Source organism: Lonchura striata, chromosome 9, assembly GCF_050655825.1.
Source record: "Lonchura striata isolate lonStrDom1 chromosome 9, ASM5065582v1, whole genome shotgun sequence".
NCBI classification, from domain to species: Eukaryota; Metazoa; Chordata; class Aves; order Passeriformes; family Estrildidae; genus Lonchura; species Lonchura striata.
The window spans coordinates 11,615,973-11,635,920 of record NC_140711.1 but is presented as its reverse complement, the minus strand read 5'-3'; the positions used below and the strand labels follow the sequence as shown (position 1 = coordinate 11,635,920).

At 36.5% G+C, this 19,948-nt stretch overlaps 1 protein-coding gene across 1 annotated transcript; it reads right to left on the bottom strand.

The window, feature by feature from the left end:
• Positions 1 to 1,071: 1,071 nt before the first annotated feature.
• Positions 1,072 to 19,948, bottom strand: DAW1 (dynein assembly factor with WD repeats 1). Its single transcript, XM_021553643.3, has 13 exons — positions 19,807 to 19,948; positions 18,125 to 18,197; positions 16,753 to 16,897; positions 13,428 to 13,486; positions 12,641 to 12,763; positions 11,236 to 11,335; positions 9,354 to 9,461; positions 8,549 to 8,655; positions 5,312 to 5,414; positions 4,829 to 4,943; positions 3,724 to 3,800; positions 2,292 to 2,454; positions 1,072 to 1,749 (listed from the first exon to the last, which is right to left on the bottom strand). The coding sequence occupies exons 1-13, from the start codon at positions 19,946 to 19,948 to the stop codon at positions 1,715 to 1,717; spliced, it is 1,350 nt and encodes a 449-aa protein (XP_021409318.2). The 3' UTR covers positions 1,072 to 1,714.

The following is a 19,948-nucleotide window of genomic DNA, read 5'->3' as shown; positions in this document are numbered from 1 at the left end:
CAAGTCAAATTTCAGTTTTTAAATATGTAGCAGTAATTGTATACATCTCACAATAGTAAATTTTGTCAGCTGAAAATCTCCCAGGTCACAAGTACCCATCAAAATTGGGTAATTCTAAACCAACACAGAACAGCACTGCTCTTCCGGGCCTTTCAATTCCACCTTACTGAGATACATTTTTGACAACCGAAAATTTTGCACAAAAACCTAGGAAGCACCACAGGCATTACAGAGACATTTGTGTCAGCCACTTTGCCTACTGGTGAAAACTTCATTTTAAATGATCTGCATCTCTCTGCTCACTTCTCCCACAGTACAGCACTACTTGAAACAACCAGGAAATCTGCCAAGTGATGACAGGCACTTTTGTTTCTTCATTTACACACAAGGGTGCTGGCAAGCACTCAGAGGTAGTCCCAACACATCAGCTTTAGTAACTTCCTACTAAATTTAACCACATTTAGAAGTCCACAATCACCCAAAGATACAGAATATAAACAAAACATACCAAGTTAATTCTCTGCTGTCCACTTCCTTTCTCTCTCTTAGCCTCTTCATCCTTCCTTTGAGTCTGCTGGAGGAGACCAATCAGTTCTGCTCCTTCACTATGCCTGCAAAGAGCAATTGCACTCCCAGGTGCTCTTAGGAAGCAGAGTGAGCTCTGTTCCAGGTGAAACCTATTGGCAGTTTCTGGGAGAGGAAAGCCTGGCTAAAAGCTCATTGCATGCTACTAGATGACTTGCAGGAGTCTCTCATCCACTTCTCTGTTCATGTCAGGATCCTTAGCTTCCAATCTTTGGCAAGCAGAGTTTCTTCATGCTGGACTAATCACTAGGCCAGGATTCCAAGTTTAAGCCACTACTGATAGTAATTTCTTTTTTTACTTCACTTCAAAATAGGACAATAAGTACTGAGCAGGAAAGAAAGATGGACTGGAAAGAAGTGGGCAAGTATGAGAGGGGACTTTAACTGCAGCATGCATGGAAGAGTTAATAGCAAGGCTGCTCATAAATAGCTGCTGGTTTTCTCCAGAAACATGAATGGGGCATTGTATTACAAAAAGCAAATCTGGCATTTTAATTCAATATTTTATTACAGACACACAAAAAATTAATACAAAAGTCAGCTGTCACAACTGAGATTACTATAATGCTCTATTTTTTTTTATTAAAAAGGTTACAAATTAAAAAATCACACATAAAGAAACTGAGATATTCTATGCATTCGTTCTCATTAATCATGATTCTCTCTGGTGATTGAAATAAGAGACCAGATTCTTCTCAGTGCTACTCAGTGAAGAGGCAACATGCACTAATAAGGAACTATTTTGCTTAAACATAAGAGGGGGAAAAAAACCCTATTTTTCTTCTTTACTATGCAAGTAATCAAATACTAAGCAGGTTGTGTAAAGAAACTGTGGAGTCTTCATCCTTGGAGATATTCAAACCCACGTCAGTCCTGGGCAGCCTGCTTGGATGACAGGGTTCTGAGCAGGGCAGGCTGTTGTACAAGATGACCTCCAGCGGTCCCTTCCAACCTCTGCAGTTCTGTGATGCCATATCTAAGTCAAACCTTATCAAATCTAGATAACTGTGCTACTTCAACAGAAGGCAAACCAAGAGAGTGAAAGAAAACAGAGCTGACAGGCTGAGTTTATTGACTCTGAAATTCACAAAGTAGGCAGGCATACATCAAACCGGATCCTTTTCTTCAGTCAGTGCCAGATTCTACAGGAGTTATCCTTGCTCCCTAGTAATAAACACACATTGTGAAGGATCATTTAGGTGCACAGTCTATCCATTTCTGTTAATACCTACATCAACAATGTACCCATAAAACACATATATTTTTTCTCAACTAGCAAAAGGCAGCAGAATCTAGGGCAATACTTTCAACTGAGATCATCCTGCATCCTATGACTGAAATGAAGGAAACCTGATCAGAGTTCAGTACCAAATACAAAAAAGGCATGGTCCTTTGCCTTGTGTTCATCCACACCTCCCTCACAGCAATGCATTGTGAGAAAATGGCTTTGTCACTGCTCTGGTGCTGGTATGTGCCCACTGGAGAGATGGGAGGTCGTGCCCATACCTTTGCACAAATTCTTTCATGGCCATATTGTCTTAAATCTCAGTTCTAAAGTGAAGTTCTAGATTTTCTTGACTATATTGTAAGTCACTGCTGGTACACGCATTTGGCCCCAGAAAGTTTTCAGATAGTTTTTGTTTTGCCATAGCAAGATTTCAGATGTCTCTCAAAAAAAGGAAAGAAAAATAGAATATATTAGTTACCTGTAATGATTGTATCACCTTTGTAGTTAAAAGCACAGGAGAAGATCTCATCAGTATGGCCCTCTAATATCTGAAGGCAGTGTCCAGTAGCAGCATCCCAGAGCCGAGCTGTTTTATCAGAACTGGCTGTTAGTATGCAATTGCCTTTAGGGTTGAAACACACCTTTAAAAAATACAGAAATTAGTTATGTATATGAGTTATATATTGTACTCAGCAAGTCCTAGAGAAAGAAGCATATAAAAGTGATTGAAAGATGTAAGTAGAAAGCAGCAACTCTTGCATTCAGATTTTTAGCTAAAATCAAGGGTAGTAGTCCACTAGAGTCATGCTGGCAAATTTTGTGGCTGAACACTTTGTGTATTTACAAAGGCCTTATATACTATGACCTTACTGCAGGATCATAGCTTCCAAATAGCAGTTTTATTTAAATGTCAACATTATTCCAATGTAAAATTTATATATATTTTATAGACTTCTACCTTAAATAACATACATCTCTGTAGTATTAGAATCTGCACTGGAAACTATTTTATAGTAAGTCTTCGTATTTGTTAAACATTCACTGCCAATACTGTATGGATTTCCAGATAATCAGGTACATTTTTTGAGCACTAACTGGACAATACCAGTTTATTATATAATTCAAAACCACTTAATCAGTGAGGGCAAAATGTCTGCTCCCCAGAAATCAAATTTCCAAGTAGTAACATTCCTAAGTGGTCACATCTCCATAGAATATCTACAGAAATACATGGCCTTTTCCACGTGCTCCCAGAGGAGCAGTTTCTCTCCTCCAGCACTGAAATGATGCCAATACTAAGGCCCTGATGGAAGCTGTCTCTGACCCATCCTCTCAGCAGCAGGGGTTCAGACTGTCCTCAGTGGTTCTACACTCAGTGTGAGATATTGCAGTGACTTTAGTAACTGTGGAACGACGATCCTTCTGAACTTCCTATTCTCTCAGCAAAATGATTTATATACTAATCAACAGAATTAAAGCATTTAAGTTTTGTTCATTAAGAACCATCCTAGATTTGAAATATTAATATTTCAACATCAAAATACATCAAAAAGAGCAGTACAAACAAAGCACACTAGCTTGGAAGCTAAGGAGATTATCTATCTGAAAGAATAATGAAAAGGTGGAAGCAATCAATAACAAAGTTTGAGAAATACATACAATGTTGGAAGCAACTAAATGTATTTGAAACAGAGCCTTGGTGTTCAAAACGGAGCCAGCAAAGCACATGAGCACACTTCTCATGACCAAGTGATTCATTTAGGTGCACAGTCTATCCATTTCTATTAATACCTACATCAACAATGTATGGTGGTATAATGATTAACAGTATTCCTGCATCATGGAGTAACTGCTGGATTGGATGTCACACAAAGTAAAGTTTAAAAATATGTAAACCACACACAACTTACCTTTGAAATTTCATCTTCATGCCCTTCTAGCTTTGCAATGCACTGTTTTGTTCCTGCATTATAGACTCTTGCTGACCCTGTTGCAGTAGGAGCCATATGTGATTGTTATGCTTTACCACCCATTTCAGTAAGAACATTTGAATAAGGTCAGAAGGAACTCATCCTCAGGTTTAATTTTGGAAGAAATAGAAGGCAAACTTCACAGAGTTTCCTCCAAGGGCAAAATATGCTAAAAAGAATCTGTAATCTGAGTGGAAAAGATTGCCTTCCTTTCCTAATCAGAAATGGATTCTTCTGGAAAATTCCTAACATATGAATACAAAGGTCCACATAGAACACAGTTTATTGAAGCCTGTTATTTCAGAATACATGTACAATATATTTATAAAGCTTTCATTATATTTCACTGTTTAATAAGATATTGATTAAATATCAGGAAACTGTTTACATTGGCTTTTGTCTTAATATAGCAAGTACAGGAAAATAGATCCAAATAGTCCTCCCCATCCAGTCTGGTACCCTGTTTCTAGAATTGTGTATCTAAAACTAATACAGTATTGTCGTTATGCAGTATAACATAAATAATTGAGCAGGTCAATATAGAAAACTATTTATTGTGATTCCTATACAAATAATAAACATGCAAAACTTCTGCATGCCAATAACAAAGCTGCTTCTTTCACTACCTCTTTATTGTGTATTCTTTTGTTGTGCATTAGAAGAGCCTGCTAGTAAATCTAACAGTAAAATTCCAACTACATTTTTCATTAAAGCCTAAATCTGAGTCACCAAATCAACCCCCTGACAAGCTATTTATGTACACATTTAAAATGTATTTCCAGCCACAAGTGAAATATTTCTTTCCAAGTTTGAAGTTAAAGGGGAAAGACATGTTGAGTTGATTGAAGTATGAAAATAAGAACTTCATCATTGGAGAAAACTTTTAAAGTTTAATGCCCAATTTCTGTAATGAAACAAACATTGCTCGATGGATAGTTTTGAATCAAGTCCTCCTCTTCATCAAGCTACATTCAAAGCAGAGCCTGAGGAGAGGACAGAGGTGTTTGGTGCTGCAGCTCCCCAGCAGTGGCAGCCCCTCACTCACCATCGGCAGAGGCTGTTGCAATGCACTGCCCGGTGTAGTCAAAGCAGACATCCAGCACCTCCCTGCTGTGCCCCGCCAGCGTCGCGATGTGTGTCCCTGTCACAGCATTCCACAGCTGCACACACAAACAGGGGCACTGCATTGCTTCTTTGGACTAATTCACTTTAGAGGTATCTAGTTGAATGATAAAGCAACTTGTAGAGGCCCTTTCTGATGTTTGACATGTAATAACATGAAAGCTGAATACAAATCAATAAGGAGTCACTCTTTAGTTAGTTTAATGAAGTTCTATACATTTTTTAGTTCAGTGTATTGACTAAACAAGACTTGACTTCATGAAATCAGTAAGATTATAGGTTTTACATTTAGTTGTAAATTCTCTAATTCATTATATTCACTACTTTAAAATTATGCTCCTCAATTTAAAAAAGATACATTTTATATGTCAAGTAGCTGTATTCACTACCTACTCAAACAGCTTACCATGCACGTTTTGTCCATTGATCCAGTGACAATGAGAGAACAGTCCCAGTTGAACTGGGCACTGCTAATCTCTCCTCGGTGGCCTATTAAAGTATGTAACAACCTACCAAAAGAAAATTTTAAATGATCATTTACATTTATAGTATGTATTTTTATATACACCTATAAATCGTAAGTTTAGAAAATTGTATAGTTGAGGTGTCAAGCCTTAATTAAAGCAATTAAATGGAATGGTACAGCTCATTAACAATTCTAGTACTACATCAATTCCATTTTCTATTTTTGGCAAAAAGAGGCAGTAAAAAATAAAATGGAAATTTCCTCCCTTCTCTTTGAAAAATATTTTAGTGAATGTATTTCCAGTGAAATTTGATGATCTTCAATACCAGCGACAGATTCCTTGTATTCATCTACATGCTAAGCAAGTACAGCAAGTTTTTCCACATTACTCTCCCATTATCCTACTTCAATGAACTGTAAAAACAGTACATCTTTAAAACTCCATATAATCTAAACCCTTTATAAAATCCACTGAAGATCAAATGGAAGTTAATCAGGTACTTAATGTGAGCATGTTCCCAAATAACAGACAAATGACAGCCCAACTGAAATATGATTTCTAATCCTCATTAATCCTGAACATCTTGCTGCACAAGATTAGCAATACAAGTCCCATTAAATTCTTCAGCTTTATCTGAGTAGAGAGGTTACAATTAGCCAATACTGCTTCCTATTTAATGGCCTATAAAGCAACAAAGCCTAAAAAAGATTAATTGAGATATGCATCTATTAAAGGATTAGCAAATTGGGTTATTATCACAATGTAGTATCACTGCATCATTAATAGAAGCAGACTGTAAATAACAGATAAACTAATGACTAGAAAAACAACTAAATTAGTTTAAGTGACTGAAATGTTTTTATTCATTGCACAAGATATACAAGAGTAGCTAAATTAATATATGTGCTAAATGAACAGTAAAGAAAATTTCCTGAGCATTTGAATTTGCTATTTGTTTATAATAACAAAAACTTGATTACATTCTTAGTATTTTACAGAATTACTCTTTTTACTTTCTAACACTGAGGTCTACACTGTTGTAATTGTGCAGATTCTTTTACAGTAAAACAAAAAATCAACAAGCCAATAACAGAGGAAATCTTAATTTTATAAACGTATTATTTGGTCATCAAGACTGCTGTTACTGTAATACCTAATGCCCAAAATACCTAGTAATACCTACAAAGAAATTTTAATCTAAAAGCTGAAAGCTTAAACTTTCAATTTTCAAAAAGGCAGTGCGGCCTTCAAGCTTTGACATAAAAATCTGATCAATAAACAGAATAAATAGCAATGTGGAGACCATCTCACAGAAGCCGTTATCAGAAACACAGAAAAAACACAGAAGACAGACTTATGAAGTGCCATTAAAAATCCCATTTCAGTTTATTATTAAAAGCAATCAGCTTTAGTCATGGCAGTATTTCCTTAGCCTTCAGTTTCCAAGTGAAATTTGATCTATGGATGCTCTAGTATTTGACTATAATTGCAAATGAGAAACTGCTTCACTCTCACACGCTGGTGTCCAGCACCCCTCACCCAAGATACAGGACCAGGCTGATGATTTGCCAAATGAAGCTTTGCAGACACCTTCAACTGAACTACAATGGGCTGTATCTGCCATGGAAATACAGACTTGGATTACAAAAGTGTGTTTCCCCCTTTACCTTTTTTTTCTTTTAAATCATAGCTATTTTATGAAGAGAATCTCAAACTTTGTTCAGATTTTCTGTCCCTACATCAATTTCCCTCAGGGCAGTTCAGGGCACCTACCCAGAATAAAACTCAGGAACACATGTGCTCAGCAGCGTCAGCCAGAAGAAACTGAAATTTGAAAAGCTGTACACCTCATGTGACTCACATGGTGAAAAACAAGTACACAAAATCTCACTTACAAGTTGTTTTCAGATCTACCTGAATCTGTCAACAGAAAATTATTATTTGCTCACAGTCTTTCTGACTGCAACTTTCCATTATTTCTAAATGTATTCATGCCCAGATGGCTCATGCCATCTGAAAGACTGACTGCTGGCCTTGGAACAATTCTATTGCCTGCTAGCTAATCTCCAGAGCTGCCAGTGAGACTCTGCTCCTTCATATTGCTGGTATTGGCCTTGATGTGAAGTCTGTATTGATTTCATAGAAAAAAAATGCAACATGAAAATCCCCAGACTTTGATTTCACTGTAGACTCAAACAATAAGATGGAAAAAGTATTTTTCACACAAAAACACTTGCAAGAACATCAGGCTGAAGGAAGTTGAATTCAAAGGTCAATTTGCTGAATGAGTGTTGGTGTTGAATAAGCTCAAAAATTATAGGATCAAGACTTAAATGATACACTATGTGTACACTACTTATAAATCACACACTTAGTCTCACTTTTATATATATTGTCTATTATCCCAAAATATCACTATACACACACTTTTCTTTTATATATAAATTTCAGAGATATTCCCCTTGGTCTCAAAAAAAAAAAAAAAGGCACAACCCCTGTAAACAAAATAGAATGGTTATCTTCATAAATTACTCTGTCAGTAATCAGGGTGATCATTTTATTATTTTACTTACACTGAGTTTCCCACTGAAAAAACAAGTGAATTTGTCATTCAGTATTATACAAGTTCATAATTACCTGTTGCATTATTATTTGTTGGCATCCTAATCAAGAGATTTTGTTCTCTACAGTCAAAGGAGAACACATACTAAATTCATATTGACAAAGGATGATGAGAGGAAAAATACACCCTCTACAGTTTTTAAAGATAACATAACCAGAATAATTTTCTATAACATAAAATCTACTTTCTACTTAAACAGTCTAGAAATCCTAGACACATTGCAAATCATGAGTTTCCATGTTGATAAATATATTTCTCTTTGAAGAATTCACCAGGAACATGCATAGGATCTGTCCAATCTTTCTGTCTCTTTAGCATTCATAAGACAGAAATTGAAAATAAAGAACACATCCAAAAGCATTTCATGAGCAGCATTCCTTTTCAAAAGAACAAAGAGAACAGGAGTAACAAATTACAAGATGAAAGAACATATACTCTAAATGAAATAAAAGCTGAAATAAGCAAGCATGAAATAAGGTGTAGCTCAACATTTTCTATTTAATTTGTCCTGAAATCATGCAAAGTAAAATTATATTTATTAGTACTATAGTACCTGCCAGTGCCAACATCCCATACTCCTACTGTATGGTCAAAGGAGCCAGTGATGATCCTGTCTCCAGTGGTATTGAAAGACAGAGCAATAATTTCTGCTGAGTGTCCCTGAGAGAATTTTTGAAAAGGAGTATGAGAATACAAATTATTACTTTTCCATTAATATAGTTTAATATGTAATCATTTTTCAGCAGCATAATCCTTCTATAACTCATCACTATTTTATTTACTGTCTTGTCCAGTACACCACAATTTTGACAGAATGATCTACCTGACAGTGGAATAGTCAATATCCCAACAACTGCAAAAACTCAGGCACACCACTTAAGCAGGAAGCTTATTCACTACATATGACTTAGGATTTATGTAAGAGAAATGCATTGAAGCAGCAGAGGCCAATCTGACCCTGGGGAATGCCAGCAAGCCATGCAGAGCAAAGAGAGATGACAATCTAGAGGTAACTGGATGGCTGTCCTCTCCCTTGTTTATCTCCTCCATACAGAGGAGGTCACAACTTACAGTAGAGCAGTAAGTTTTAACAAGTGATGGAAGGGATTCTAATCTATAGCAGTAATGTCACTGCAATGAGAAACTCTGTCTTTTGATAAATAGGACTCATAAAATACCAAAGCTTTTCTAATTCCCTTCAAGTTTTCTTATTCTGTTTTATAACTGCAGTCACTATGGGATCACCTGGTAAAAGAAACTGCAAAGTTTGAAACAGTTGTAATGGTTACACTGTTATTTATCTCAGTTGGAAAACTAAGCCAGGAGCACCTCTGAAAACATAAAGAATGCAAACATACATTTAAAGTGGCTACTTCTTCTCCTTTCTCTAGATCCCATAATTTGGCAGTGGTATCCATGCTTCCAGTTGCCAACAGTGTGCTCTGAGGATTAAATGATAAGCACACCTGTAGCAAGAAACATTAGAGAGAAAAAGTTTAAAGTAGTCCATTTATAAACAAGGACTAGGATTACTATTTTTAAATACGACAAAGACCTGATACTATTTTATGGCATCCAGAAAACTTGTAGAATTCTTCCAATAGCTCTAGAACAGCAACAAATCCTTACCACATAATTCTGGATAAGTACTCAAACCAAGTGGACTCCTTGCCAGCACATGCTTTTTTTTTAATTTCAAAATTCTCTTTGAAACCCTCCAATTACTATCCAGTCTGACAGTCCTCCCTAGCACTATCATTTGGTAGGTTTTCTCTGTTACTTGATGAGACTGGGGCAAAGATCATCCAAACAGTTCTGTGTACCCACAAACACACTCTGTGCACTCTTACTCTATCAGGTGTCATTATCGATGTCATTTGCCAAGGGCATTGCCACAGCATCATATTTAAGAAAAAGCAAGAATAAAAGCTTAACAACTACTTTTTTTCACATTAAAAAATTTCACATTAAAAAAAAATTCATATTAACAAATTATGTGTTCATCCTACCATTTTCTGTAATTATTCAGTGTGATTGCTCTGCAAATAAAAAATAGCAGGTGCCATGAAAAAAGTAAAACAGTAGCTCAGTTTTTTCATCCTGAGTAACTATGGGCATGCCCTTGCCAGAAATGTATCTGATGCAATAATGGCCTTTTAGAAACAGGTCTGATTCAGAGAAACACATAATTTCCTACTGGCAATTACCTTCTTCTAATTACTTGTCAGCACAACTCCTAACACTCCGAGTCTAATCTAACCCCTAAGAAGTCAGAAAAAATGGAGGCCTTTAAGCATTTACCTGACTGATTTTATGCCATAAAATCACTGCAGCCTTTCTCAATAAGCAAACATGTTCTCCATTGTAAGGGGTAAATCAGAGCATCCAGAGAATCAAAACCACATTGAAATCAACCTCAAATTCCAATACAGTAAACCACCATTTTCTTGCTCTAGTTAAGGCCTCTCAATCTACAGTTAAATTCAAAATGTTTTTTTCAGAAACAATTTTCAGCAATATTTCACTGAAAAGTGATTGTATAGCTATTTTTTTAAAAAAACAAAAAAGCCATTCATTATCGAAATTCAGAGTGTTAATGTTTTTGCCCCGATCTTTCAAACTGAAATTTGTGTATCAAGGCACTTGCTGCTGCTGATAGGGGTCCTAGTGCATGGGAGAGGAAACCAAGCATTTTTAAGTCTAAGCTGTTTAAATTTCATAGATCTTTGACATTTCAGCATCCCACATATTCCCAGTTAACACACTTTAAATTTCAGAAATTCATTCCCCTACAGCTCCAATTGGTTCTGTACACAAAGTACAGATCTCTGTGAAATACAAGAATACAAGCAATGATGTTCTTGTAATTTAGTTCTGCAAATATGACAGGCAATGCAAGATAGCTGGAAAAACATGTGATATGTAATCAAACAAAAAGTATGTACAATAAACTGAAAATTTCAGTTGCTATGGTATTTTTCAATGTTTTAGCAAACAAGGGAAGTCAGAACAAAGTAAAAATAACAATATAATTTCAAACTGTGTGTGAGGATTTATTCTATCTCAAGAACTCAGACTATCATCCCTTGCAGTGCAGAAATGTTAACAAGACCTGGATGTATGAATAGAAGTGCCACAATAACTGTGCCTTCCAGTGGGAGCTCACAGGGAGTCAGAACTCACAGTCATCAACGATGGTGTGAGGAAACAAAGAAATAAGAAATATCCATCACTACTCACTATTTCTGCACTATGTCCTCTGAAGGTGTGATAACATTTTCCTGTTTCTGTACTCCACAGTTTGCAGGTTTTATCAAAAGATCCAGTGGCAATCTTGTCACTAAATAGAAAAAAAAAAAATCCTATAATTTTTATGTAGAAAAAACCTCTGACTCCAGAGAAACAACACTCAGCCTTGGAAGCTCCCGTGCACTTTGATGCTCGCTGCCACACTACAAGATCCTGCAACAGGATTTTACAAACACAAGTTACAGCAAGGCAAAAGATTAGCAGACACAGGGAGTTTCTAAAAGATCTACTGTGCCTATCTATAAGCAGAGGAGTGTTCATAACTGATGACTGACCTACTTGAGGGATGATGTTGTGCTGTACTTACATATTTATTAGGAAGTTATATAATTTCATCAGATAACATCTCTTTATCAACAATTATAAATGCAGTTCGCCCAAATTTCCACTTTTATGTTACAATCTAGTTCTTGATCTTTGCACAGATTTTTGTCATTAGTTTCAGCAAGCTATATAAATGAACTTCATTAAATGCTTTTCTAAAGTAAAGAAAAATATCAGAATATAAGACATTGACACAGCAGGATCTAAGTTTTCCTTTCACACAGAAGAAAAGAAAGAGATAAAGTTTCAAATAGTGTAAGAACAAATCTTTTAACATTAATTTCCCGATGGTAATTGTGTATTGTTCACCTGATAAATAGGACATCCAACATTAATGTGATTCAATAGAAAAATAGCTTCCTCAGGAAGCAAATGACAATGAAACTTCAGTAGCTAACATGTAATTCCCTTCACCTAACAGGTGGCAATTCCAACCTGGGGCAAACAATTGCTTAAGAAAACAAAAGGTGCAAAAATTAGTATCTGATGTTCACACAGCAGCACCTTGTGGATTGTACAAAAATAACTCAAAAGCTTTGACATTTCTAAATCGTCCTAAATAATATTGAATCTGTAATGGCAAATGGAGAAGTCCACTTCTTTCTCCTTAACTGAAGCAACACAGATTGTCATAAGTACTTATATGTCACATCACATACAGGCAGAAGAGAATGGTAAACATTCAGAATACAATCTGGTCATGTAGATAATACTGAAATAAACTGTGTTTCAATACATTCAGCTAACTCATATTTTTTTCAAGACTGAAGACCTAATTAAATTTTTGGTTAAAATTTCTAAATTTAATTCTAAAATATTATAGCAGAAAACATGTTTGAACGGATCTCTTGTACAAATAATGACAGTGTCATCCTACAGTGATTAGCTACAGATGAACTCTACAAACTCAGAAGTTTAACTCTTTCAATTTAAAATAGTCTATTCTTTGTTAGAATATTTGTAAAATAACAGTATTAGCAATTATGAAGAATCTCAGAGGAAATTTATTTACCCATAGGGGTTATTGAAAGCTATTGCATAGACAACGTTTCTGTGTCCCTCCAGCGAATGCAGCTCTTCTCCCGATGCTGTATCCCACAGTTTGCAGGTTCTATCATAGCTTCCAGTGATAAAGCTAAAGCAAAGAGAAATGCATTTCTGAATACAGCAAATATCTTACTGGTTCCAATGCACAGCCAAATTATTTATTTCCATAGATTTTAGTTAGCATTGTCTCAGATCCTAAATCTCCTCTTTCTTCCAAAAATACAGATTTATGACCAAAGAGGTTCCTTTTCTTCTTTCTTTTTAACATCTTATTCATAAAACCCCATTTTTTCTAATCTTTAGAGTATTTCAACTAGAAAGCATGCTGCTGCTTTTAAGACATGAAGGAAAAAATGATAAGACATATGTCCACAGTGAAATCAATTAACATGAAAGTAACACTTTTACTACAGTGAAACTCCCAAATTAGTTTATGTCAAAGACTTATTTAGCTTTTAGCAATATTTAGCTTATTCCCAAAAAGGTACTTCTTTCTGTAATATGATAATTGTCAATAGACTATGACTGTGGAAAAAAAAATTACATAAATTGAATCTCACCTGCTACTTTTTTGCATCTCCCATGGTCCAAGAGGCCTGAAATATAATCCCCAATTATGCCTGAAGCTGCTTATAAGCAGCAGAACTGAATTCTTTCAGCAAGATAAGAGCACTGAAGTTTCCATACCATTTAATTTACTAGTACAAAACTTCAATTAATGATTAGGTACTTTGACTTTGAAAACAACTTACCGGGAACCAGATTTGTTAAATGCAACATTAGTCAGAGGCAATATGTGTGTTCTAAGCACCTGAAATAGAAACAGGGGCACTGAGAGGAAATACATTTGATGCTAAAAAATTAAACAAAATTGCTCAAAAATATTCAACAGATTAATTTTTTCTCCTCCTCCTCCTGTTAGAGAAGAAAAAAATCCCACATTAATCATTAGGTTACCACTGAAGATGTTATATAGTATTGATTTCAATTTTATCCTTTATTTTAATGACCTGGGTTTTTTTTTCCACGTTTGCATTTTCTTCACCTTCTCCAAGGTGAGAAATTGGTCTTCTCAAGACCAGCAAAACAACCCTAGACCAGATCTGAATGGGGAAAATAAAAGAGGACACCATGATGACTATAAGATCACTGATGAAAGAAAGCCCAACTAATATTAACCCTTAGCCAGTGAACCAAGAAATCCAATTCAATTTGAGACTTTTAGGGTGTGGGATGCTTCCAGCTGGCACTTGACTTTGTTATACAAAACAGGATTTAAAAAAATAAATATGAGCCACAGCTTATAAGAAATATAAGCTACAGCTCTGTCTATGAGGTCATGACAAGGTGTGGAAAACCATAACAAAGATACTCAGCAAGACAAAATTTCAACTTTAATGTCTGCAGATTGTGTAGGTTGTGGAGGGCACTGGTTTCTAACACTGTTTCTAATCAGACACTACAAGATCATTCATGTGAATGAGCCCATAGCCATAGTAACACATACTAAGGTTTATTAAGCAAAGGTTAAAATAGTTTCAGATACTGCAATGGAAGTCACCATGCCATGATACTTTAAAAAGAACAAAAAAAAAAAAAAAAAAAAAAGAACAAAAAAAAAAAATCTGGTTGGTGTTTGAATAAACTGGCTGCTGTAAAACATGGCTTGCACTTTCACCTATTAGAAGCTGCCCTCTCCTCAAATCTAAACCATAATAAAATCAGAAACTGGGAAATCACCACAATTGCTGACAGTGAAGTAAAGGGATATTAAAAATACCCCAGTGATTCCCCAAGTCTTTTCTGCAGAGTAACAATGAAGAAGAAACTGTTTATGAACAGTGAGATTTAATCACTGACATATAACCAGAACTTCAATTTTTTTTTTTTTTTGCTTATCTCAAGTTTTCCAAGCTGCCTGTCTCCAAAAGGAAAATGAGAAAGGTTCACAGAGCTTCTACTCAGAAGAGTAGGGATTCATCAAAATGGAAATAACAACTGATAAGTGAAGGACTGAGAGGGAGGGAAAAACAGAAAATGTATTTTATGTTACAGAAGCAGCAATTTCTGCTCTCTAGAGACTGCAACACAAGCTGTACTTTCAGCTACAAAGTGGGAATGGGCAATCAATATGTGGAAATGACAAAAATATTTAATTTTTTAAAAAAGCCACAATATCCATCTGCATATGAGAATTATGAAAATTTATGGAAATCTCACCCATAAGATTCTTAGGACTACATGCAGGCAGCTCTGAACAACAAAGGTATTTTGAAATTATTAAAAAAGGGAGGAAAACAAGATGGGATTTTATGTAATTTCAGATTATGAGACTAATTCTCTTCTTCCAATGCCCAGTGCTGCAGTTGCTTTATCCACAGAACTCTGAGCCAGCAAATATTGTCTGTGCAAATGATACAATAATCAAAACCTAAAGCAGTATTAGGAAAAAATATTCCTCAATTGTGCAAAATCTGCTACAGCTGTATCTAATATAAAAATCTGCAAATTACTACAGCATCCCATGCCATGGAATAGCTTAAAATCTGAGAAATTGCTATAAAATCTTATTTCACTGCAGGGTGCCTAACATGCCACCATCACCACAATTACTGGAAATAACAAAAATATGATCTTATACACTTGTTTCAGATTATACTCCAGTGCAACAGGAATAAAAACCATTCATTTCCAAACAATGCACACATGGAACATTTTTTTCAGGGAAAAGGAAAACAAATCTTACTCCCACCAATCTCTTATATTTTATTAGTATCAGAAAGATCTGGTGGTCATATTTCATTTAGAAACTCTAAATGAAACTGAACATCAAAAAAGTTCTTGTCACACACTTCTAACCACTTTTGAGTGAAGGAAATAATCCAGCACTGATTGGATTTTCCTGCTTCTATTGTTTCCAAACAGAGAAGCTCAGACACAGCACTATACCCAACAATGAACAAATACATTATTTACACTCAAGTTTGAACAAGCATTTGAAGATTTGTCAGTCTCTGTGATGTACAAACAACTTCTAAAGCTTTTGAAAAGCAAGGCATTATCTCAGTTGAGAGCATAACTTGGAAGAGAAACTTCTCAAATTTAAGATGCCTTGCTACATAGCTCTGTTTTCAAGGTTAAATACATATTTCTTTGCAGAATTCACCCAGATGAGTATTCTGATCAAAAGAACGAAAGTTGTACTTTGGAACATGTAAGGGGTTTTACGGCTGAACAAACCAACACAAAACTTCTTTTTCTCTTCCAATGTAAGGTAACAATAAATGCTACAGCACTGACCAACATTGTTAACAGCTAGCTACACATTGCCATCTGCTGACACAATAAAGATACAACGTTTAATTATGTCAGATTGTAGCATGCAGTATCTCGAAGAAAGGTTCATTTGCACAATTAAATACAATTAAACCTATTCTCTTCTAACACGCTCGATCTTGGATTTTAAACTCTGCAAGGTCTCTGTAATCATTGCTCTTAAAAATCCTATTTGTTTGAAAAAATATTTCAAGTACGACCTGTAAGGTGAATATCAAGTCATCAATAGTCAAAGATAATAGTAATGACAGAAAGTAATGAAAACCAGGATTTGTAATGACAACTGCATGTAGCATAAAACCCCATAAATTTAGAGCATAAATCCCACCATTTTCACAAAATGAAGAACAAGTAGACACATGTATAAAAATATTTTCATCCTTTCCCAACAACTAATTTACATGGGGTCAATTTACAGGTTTTGTTTAAATGTAATGATGGGTGTTGTTGGCCCATAAACTCTTACTCAACAAATAAAAGATTGATTTCTCTCCATCCAAAACACACCCTAGTGCATAAACCTGGGTAAACAGTATCTAGAAACAATTATACCTCTCAACTTTATTGGGGGAATTCCTGGCAGAAAAGCCAGGCCAGACTCAGTTGCTCTGAAAGTGCAGAGGATTGAAAATTGCCAAGGAATCAGTCATACAGCACAATAAACAGCAGGAAAAATATACTCACAGTATCACCACTTAAACCCCCCCAAATTCCCAAAATTATTTTAAAGATGCCTCTGACCTTAAAAAGAGAGAAATTGTGATTCTGTTTTTCCCCTAGCTTCTCCTGCAATCTTTGTACTAGGCATATGACATGTTCCAAGCAGGAAGATGTGATGAGAGGTTCTCTTTTTTGGATTTCTTCTACTAAGGCTGTAACATCTGTGCTAATTATGAGAAAAGAATGAAAAATAATTCAATAAATACCCCAAACCCACTACAGTCCATCCTGTGGAAATAATTATGAATTTAAACCCATGAACATTATTTATTTGCAGAGAAACTGAAGTAAGCAATTAAATAGTATGCATTTATCTCATTCTGTAAAGGCCTAAAGAAATAAGAATAAATCTTTCTTGGTTTTTATATTTCCTTCCCTCTCTTACTGAAGTTGTACAGTAAAATTCAACTTTAAAAATTGTAGCTTGGCAAGAAATTTATATTTTTGAAAGGAGGATTAGGCATGGGAGATGTGAGTCAAAAATTTTCAGTTTAAATATCTGAATTAAACTGGAATTTCATAAATTCCAAACAAACTGTCCATGAAGTAGTAACAAGATAAATTATGTATGCAAAGGCTTAAATTTATCTCTGTCTGTAGCTTCAGAAATCTATGGCTGTTTCTACAACTCTTAGTTTTGACCATAACTACCACGTGGTCCAGTGTACTGATGTCCCTGGAGCCCCCAGCAAGGGGGCCACAGCTAGTCTGTGGAACTGGATCTTCTTCCCATTTCACCAGATAACTACTGATTTCTGGCTTTCTGTGAGAAGCTAAAGGTTGACAATATCCAGCAGTTAAATCACAATGCACTCTTAAAATCAGCTTAGCAAGAAAGCCAAGCATTTCTGTTAGTATGGGAATTATTCAATTCTAAAGGGGATTTTCTGCATCAGTCTTCTAAATGGGAGCCACTACATCATTAAAGAGTATCCTCTCAGTGTTTATACTCCTGTTCAGTAACACCAGTCAACTTATTTCTTTCACAAAAAGACTTGATAGGTTTTACCCACAGCACTATACTGGACAGTCATAAGTAGACAAAACTTAAAAATTTTTAAATTGTGATTTTTTTATCCTGCATATCCAGGTTACACTGTCTACTGACTTGGGCTTACATGCAAGGCCTCTTCCATATCAATGCTGGTATTAAGACAATTATATTACTTCATGTCTTTCTGCCTAATAAACTCCATGGATTTTGGTAACTTTATTTAATGGTGGCACTTTGTTATTTTTCTGAAGCCCCTCCTACTAGAGCTGGCTGAGTAGAGGACATAGGTTCTACATAATAGCTGATCTTAACTATGTCTAATACAGTCAAATAGAGTTTTACATGAACATGCTATAAAAACACAGAGAGTGCTGTTATCTGAAGTAATATCATACTTACTCAGGTCTAAGATCAAGCAGATCTATTGATTTGGTCTTTGACTCAACACCTTCTACATACTCCAAAATAATTCCTTTAAATACAAGTGATAAACAGGTCATAATTAGACTTCTGGAGTTTTATAATATGCACTGTAGACAGCAACACTTCCACTTTCATAGCTCCACTGACTTCAGGAGACACAATTCCAGCTCTTGGAGCTGGAAGGAGGTTAGCTGTTATTGCTGAGAGTAAGCATGGTGATGAACAACTCTCATATGCTTATATGAAAAATTATATTAAACAATATTATTTCTGAGCTATTTTCTATTCTAGAAATTAGCAAGCTCTTTTTTCCAACAACTTTTTGTATCATTTCATCAGTATTAATTTCAAAGAAGCTGTCCTGAAGATACTTGCTGTAGTTTGGTGTTCTAAGAAGCCTGGAAAACATGTTTTACAAAAAGCATTATATTTATTCTAATGTTTGCAAAGGCTTGAGTGTAGTAATGTATCAAAAATCATAAAATGCTTTACATTTCCAGTTTTGCTCTGGCACCTCTGCAACTTCCACTGAACTGGAGTATTTAAATGTTTAACCACATGGCTTCCTGTTTTGAAACAGCTGATAAAATGCTCAGCTGCTCCTTGACTTTCTGTGGGAAAAGATAATTTAGATGAACTTCTGTGTCATTCTGCATTTTACAAAGTTCATAGGAAAAGCCACACTTCTGTGACTACACTATCATGAGCTTCTTCCATTTCTTTATGTGTTGGTGCTGCAATAAGTAAATCATCCATGTAATGTATGATTATTGCATCTGGATGTTTCTGTTGAGCAGGAGACAAAGCTCGTGCCACAAACCATTGGCATATAGTTGGCGAGTTTTTGAATTTGAAAGGAAGATCCTTTTTTCCAATACACTCCCTGAGCCGACCATCTCCAGGTTGTTTCACTTCTGAAATGTCACTGAAACACCTGAGTACAGCACATTGGTATATGGTACTGTAAGGTGCTGGCAGCACTGCTTTTCAAAGCATGTCTCCACTCAGAAAATTCATCAATGAAGTACAAAAAATAGGAATTAGTATCAGCTAGGCTGGAAAAGGCATCTGAGATCATTAAGTCCAACCCAGGACTGAACACCACTTTGTCAACCAAACCCTGGCACTGAACGCCAGTCCTTAAACCCCTCAGCGATGGTGACTCCACCAACTCCCTTTCCAATGTCTGATCACTGTTTCTATGAAGAATTTCTTCCTAATATCTAATTTAAATCTCCCCTGGCACAGATAAAGACTATGCCCTCTCATCCTCTCACTGCCTGCCTGGCAGAAGAGACCGATCCTCACCTGGCTCCAACCTCCTCCTATGTAGCAGCAGAGTGGCAACTTTTTTCTGCTAAACAGCCATTTAAAAACACAAACACTTTTTTTTCTGTTCCAGCGACAGTCACCGTTGACTTTTTAAACCCCTTCCTGTGATGCGAGTTAAGACTGCCTTGCCTTTGCAGTAAGTCACTAATTACAGCCTCTCAGCCAGGCACGGGCACAAACGGCGGCACCTCCGCCCCGGCCGGCGGGGGACCCGCCGTGACGGGCGGCCCGCACACCCCGCAGGGCCCCGCCGCACGCCCCACACCCGCAGCCCCCGGCCCGGCACGGCCGCCGGCAGCACCCGGAGCCCCGGCCCCGCTCCGCACCCGGCGGGAAGTAGCGCAGCAGGAGCCGCCTCAGCGCCATCGCCGCCGCCGCGCCGGGCCCGCGCGTCCGCCCGCAGCCATGGCAACGGCCCGGGGCGCATGCGCGGCCGCGGCGCGGGGCTGAGGGCGCCGGGCCCGCCAT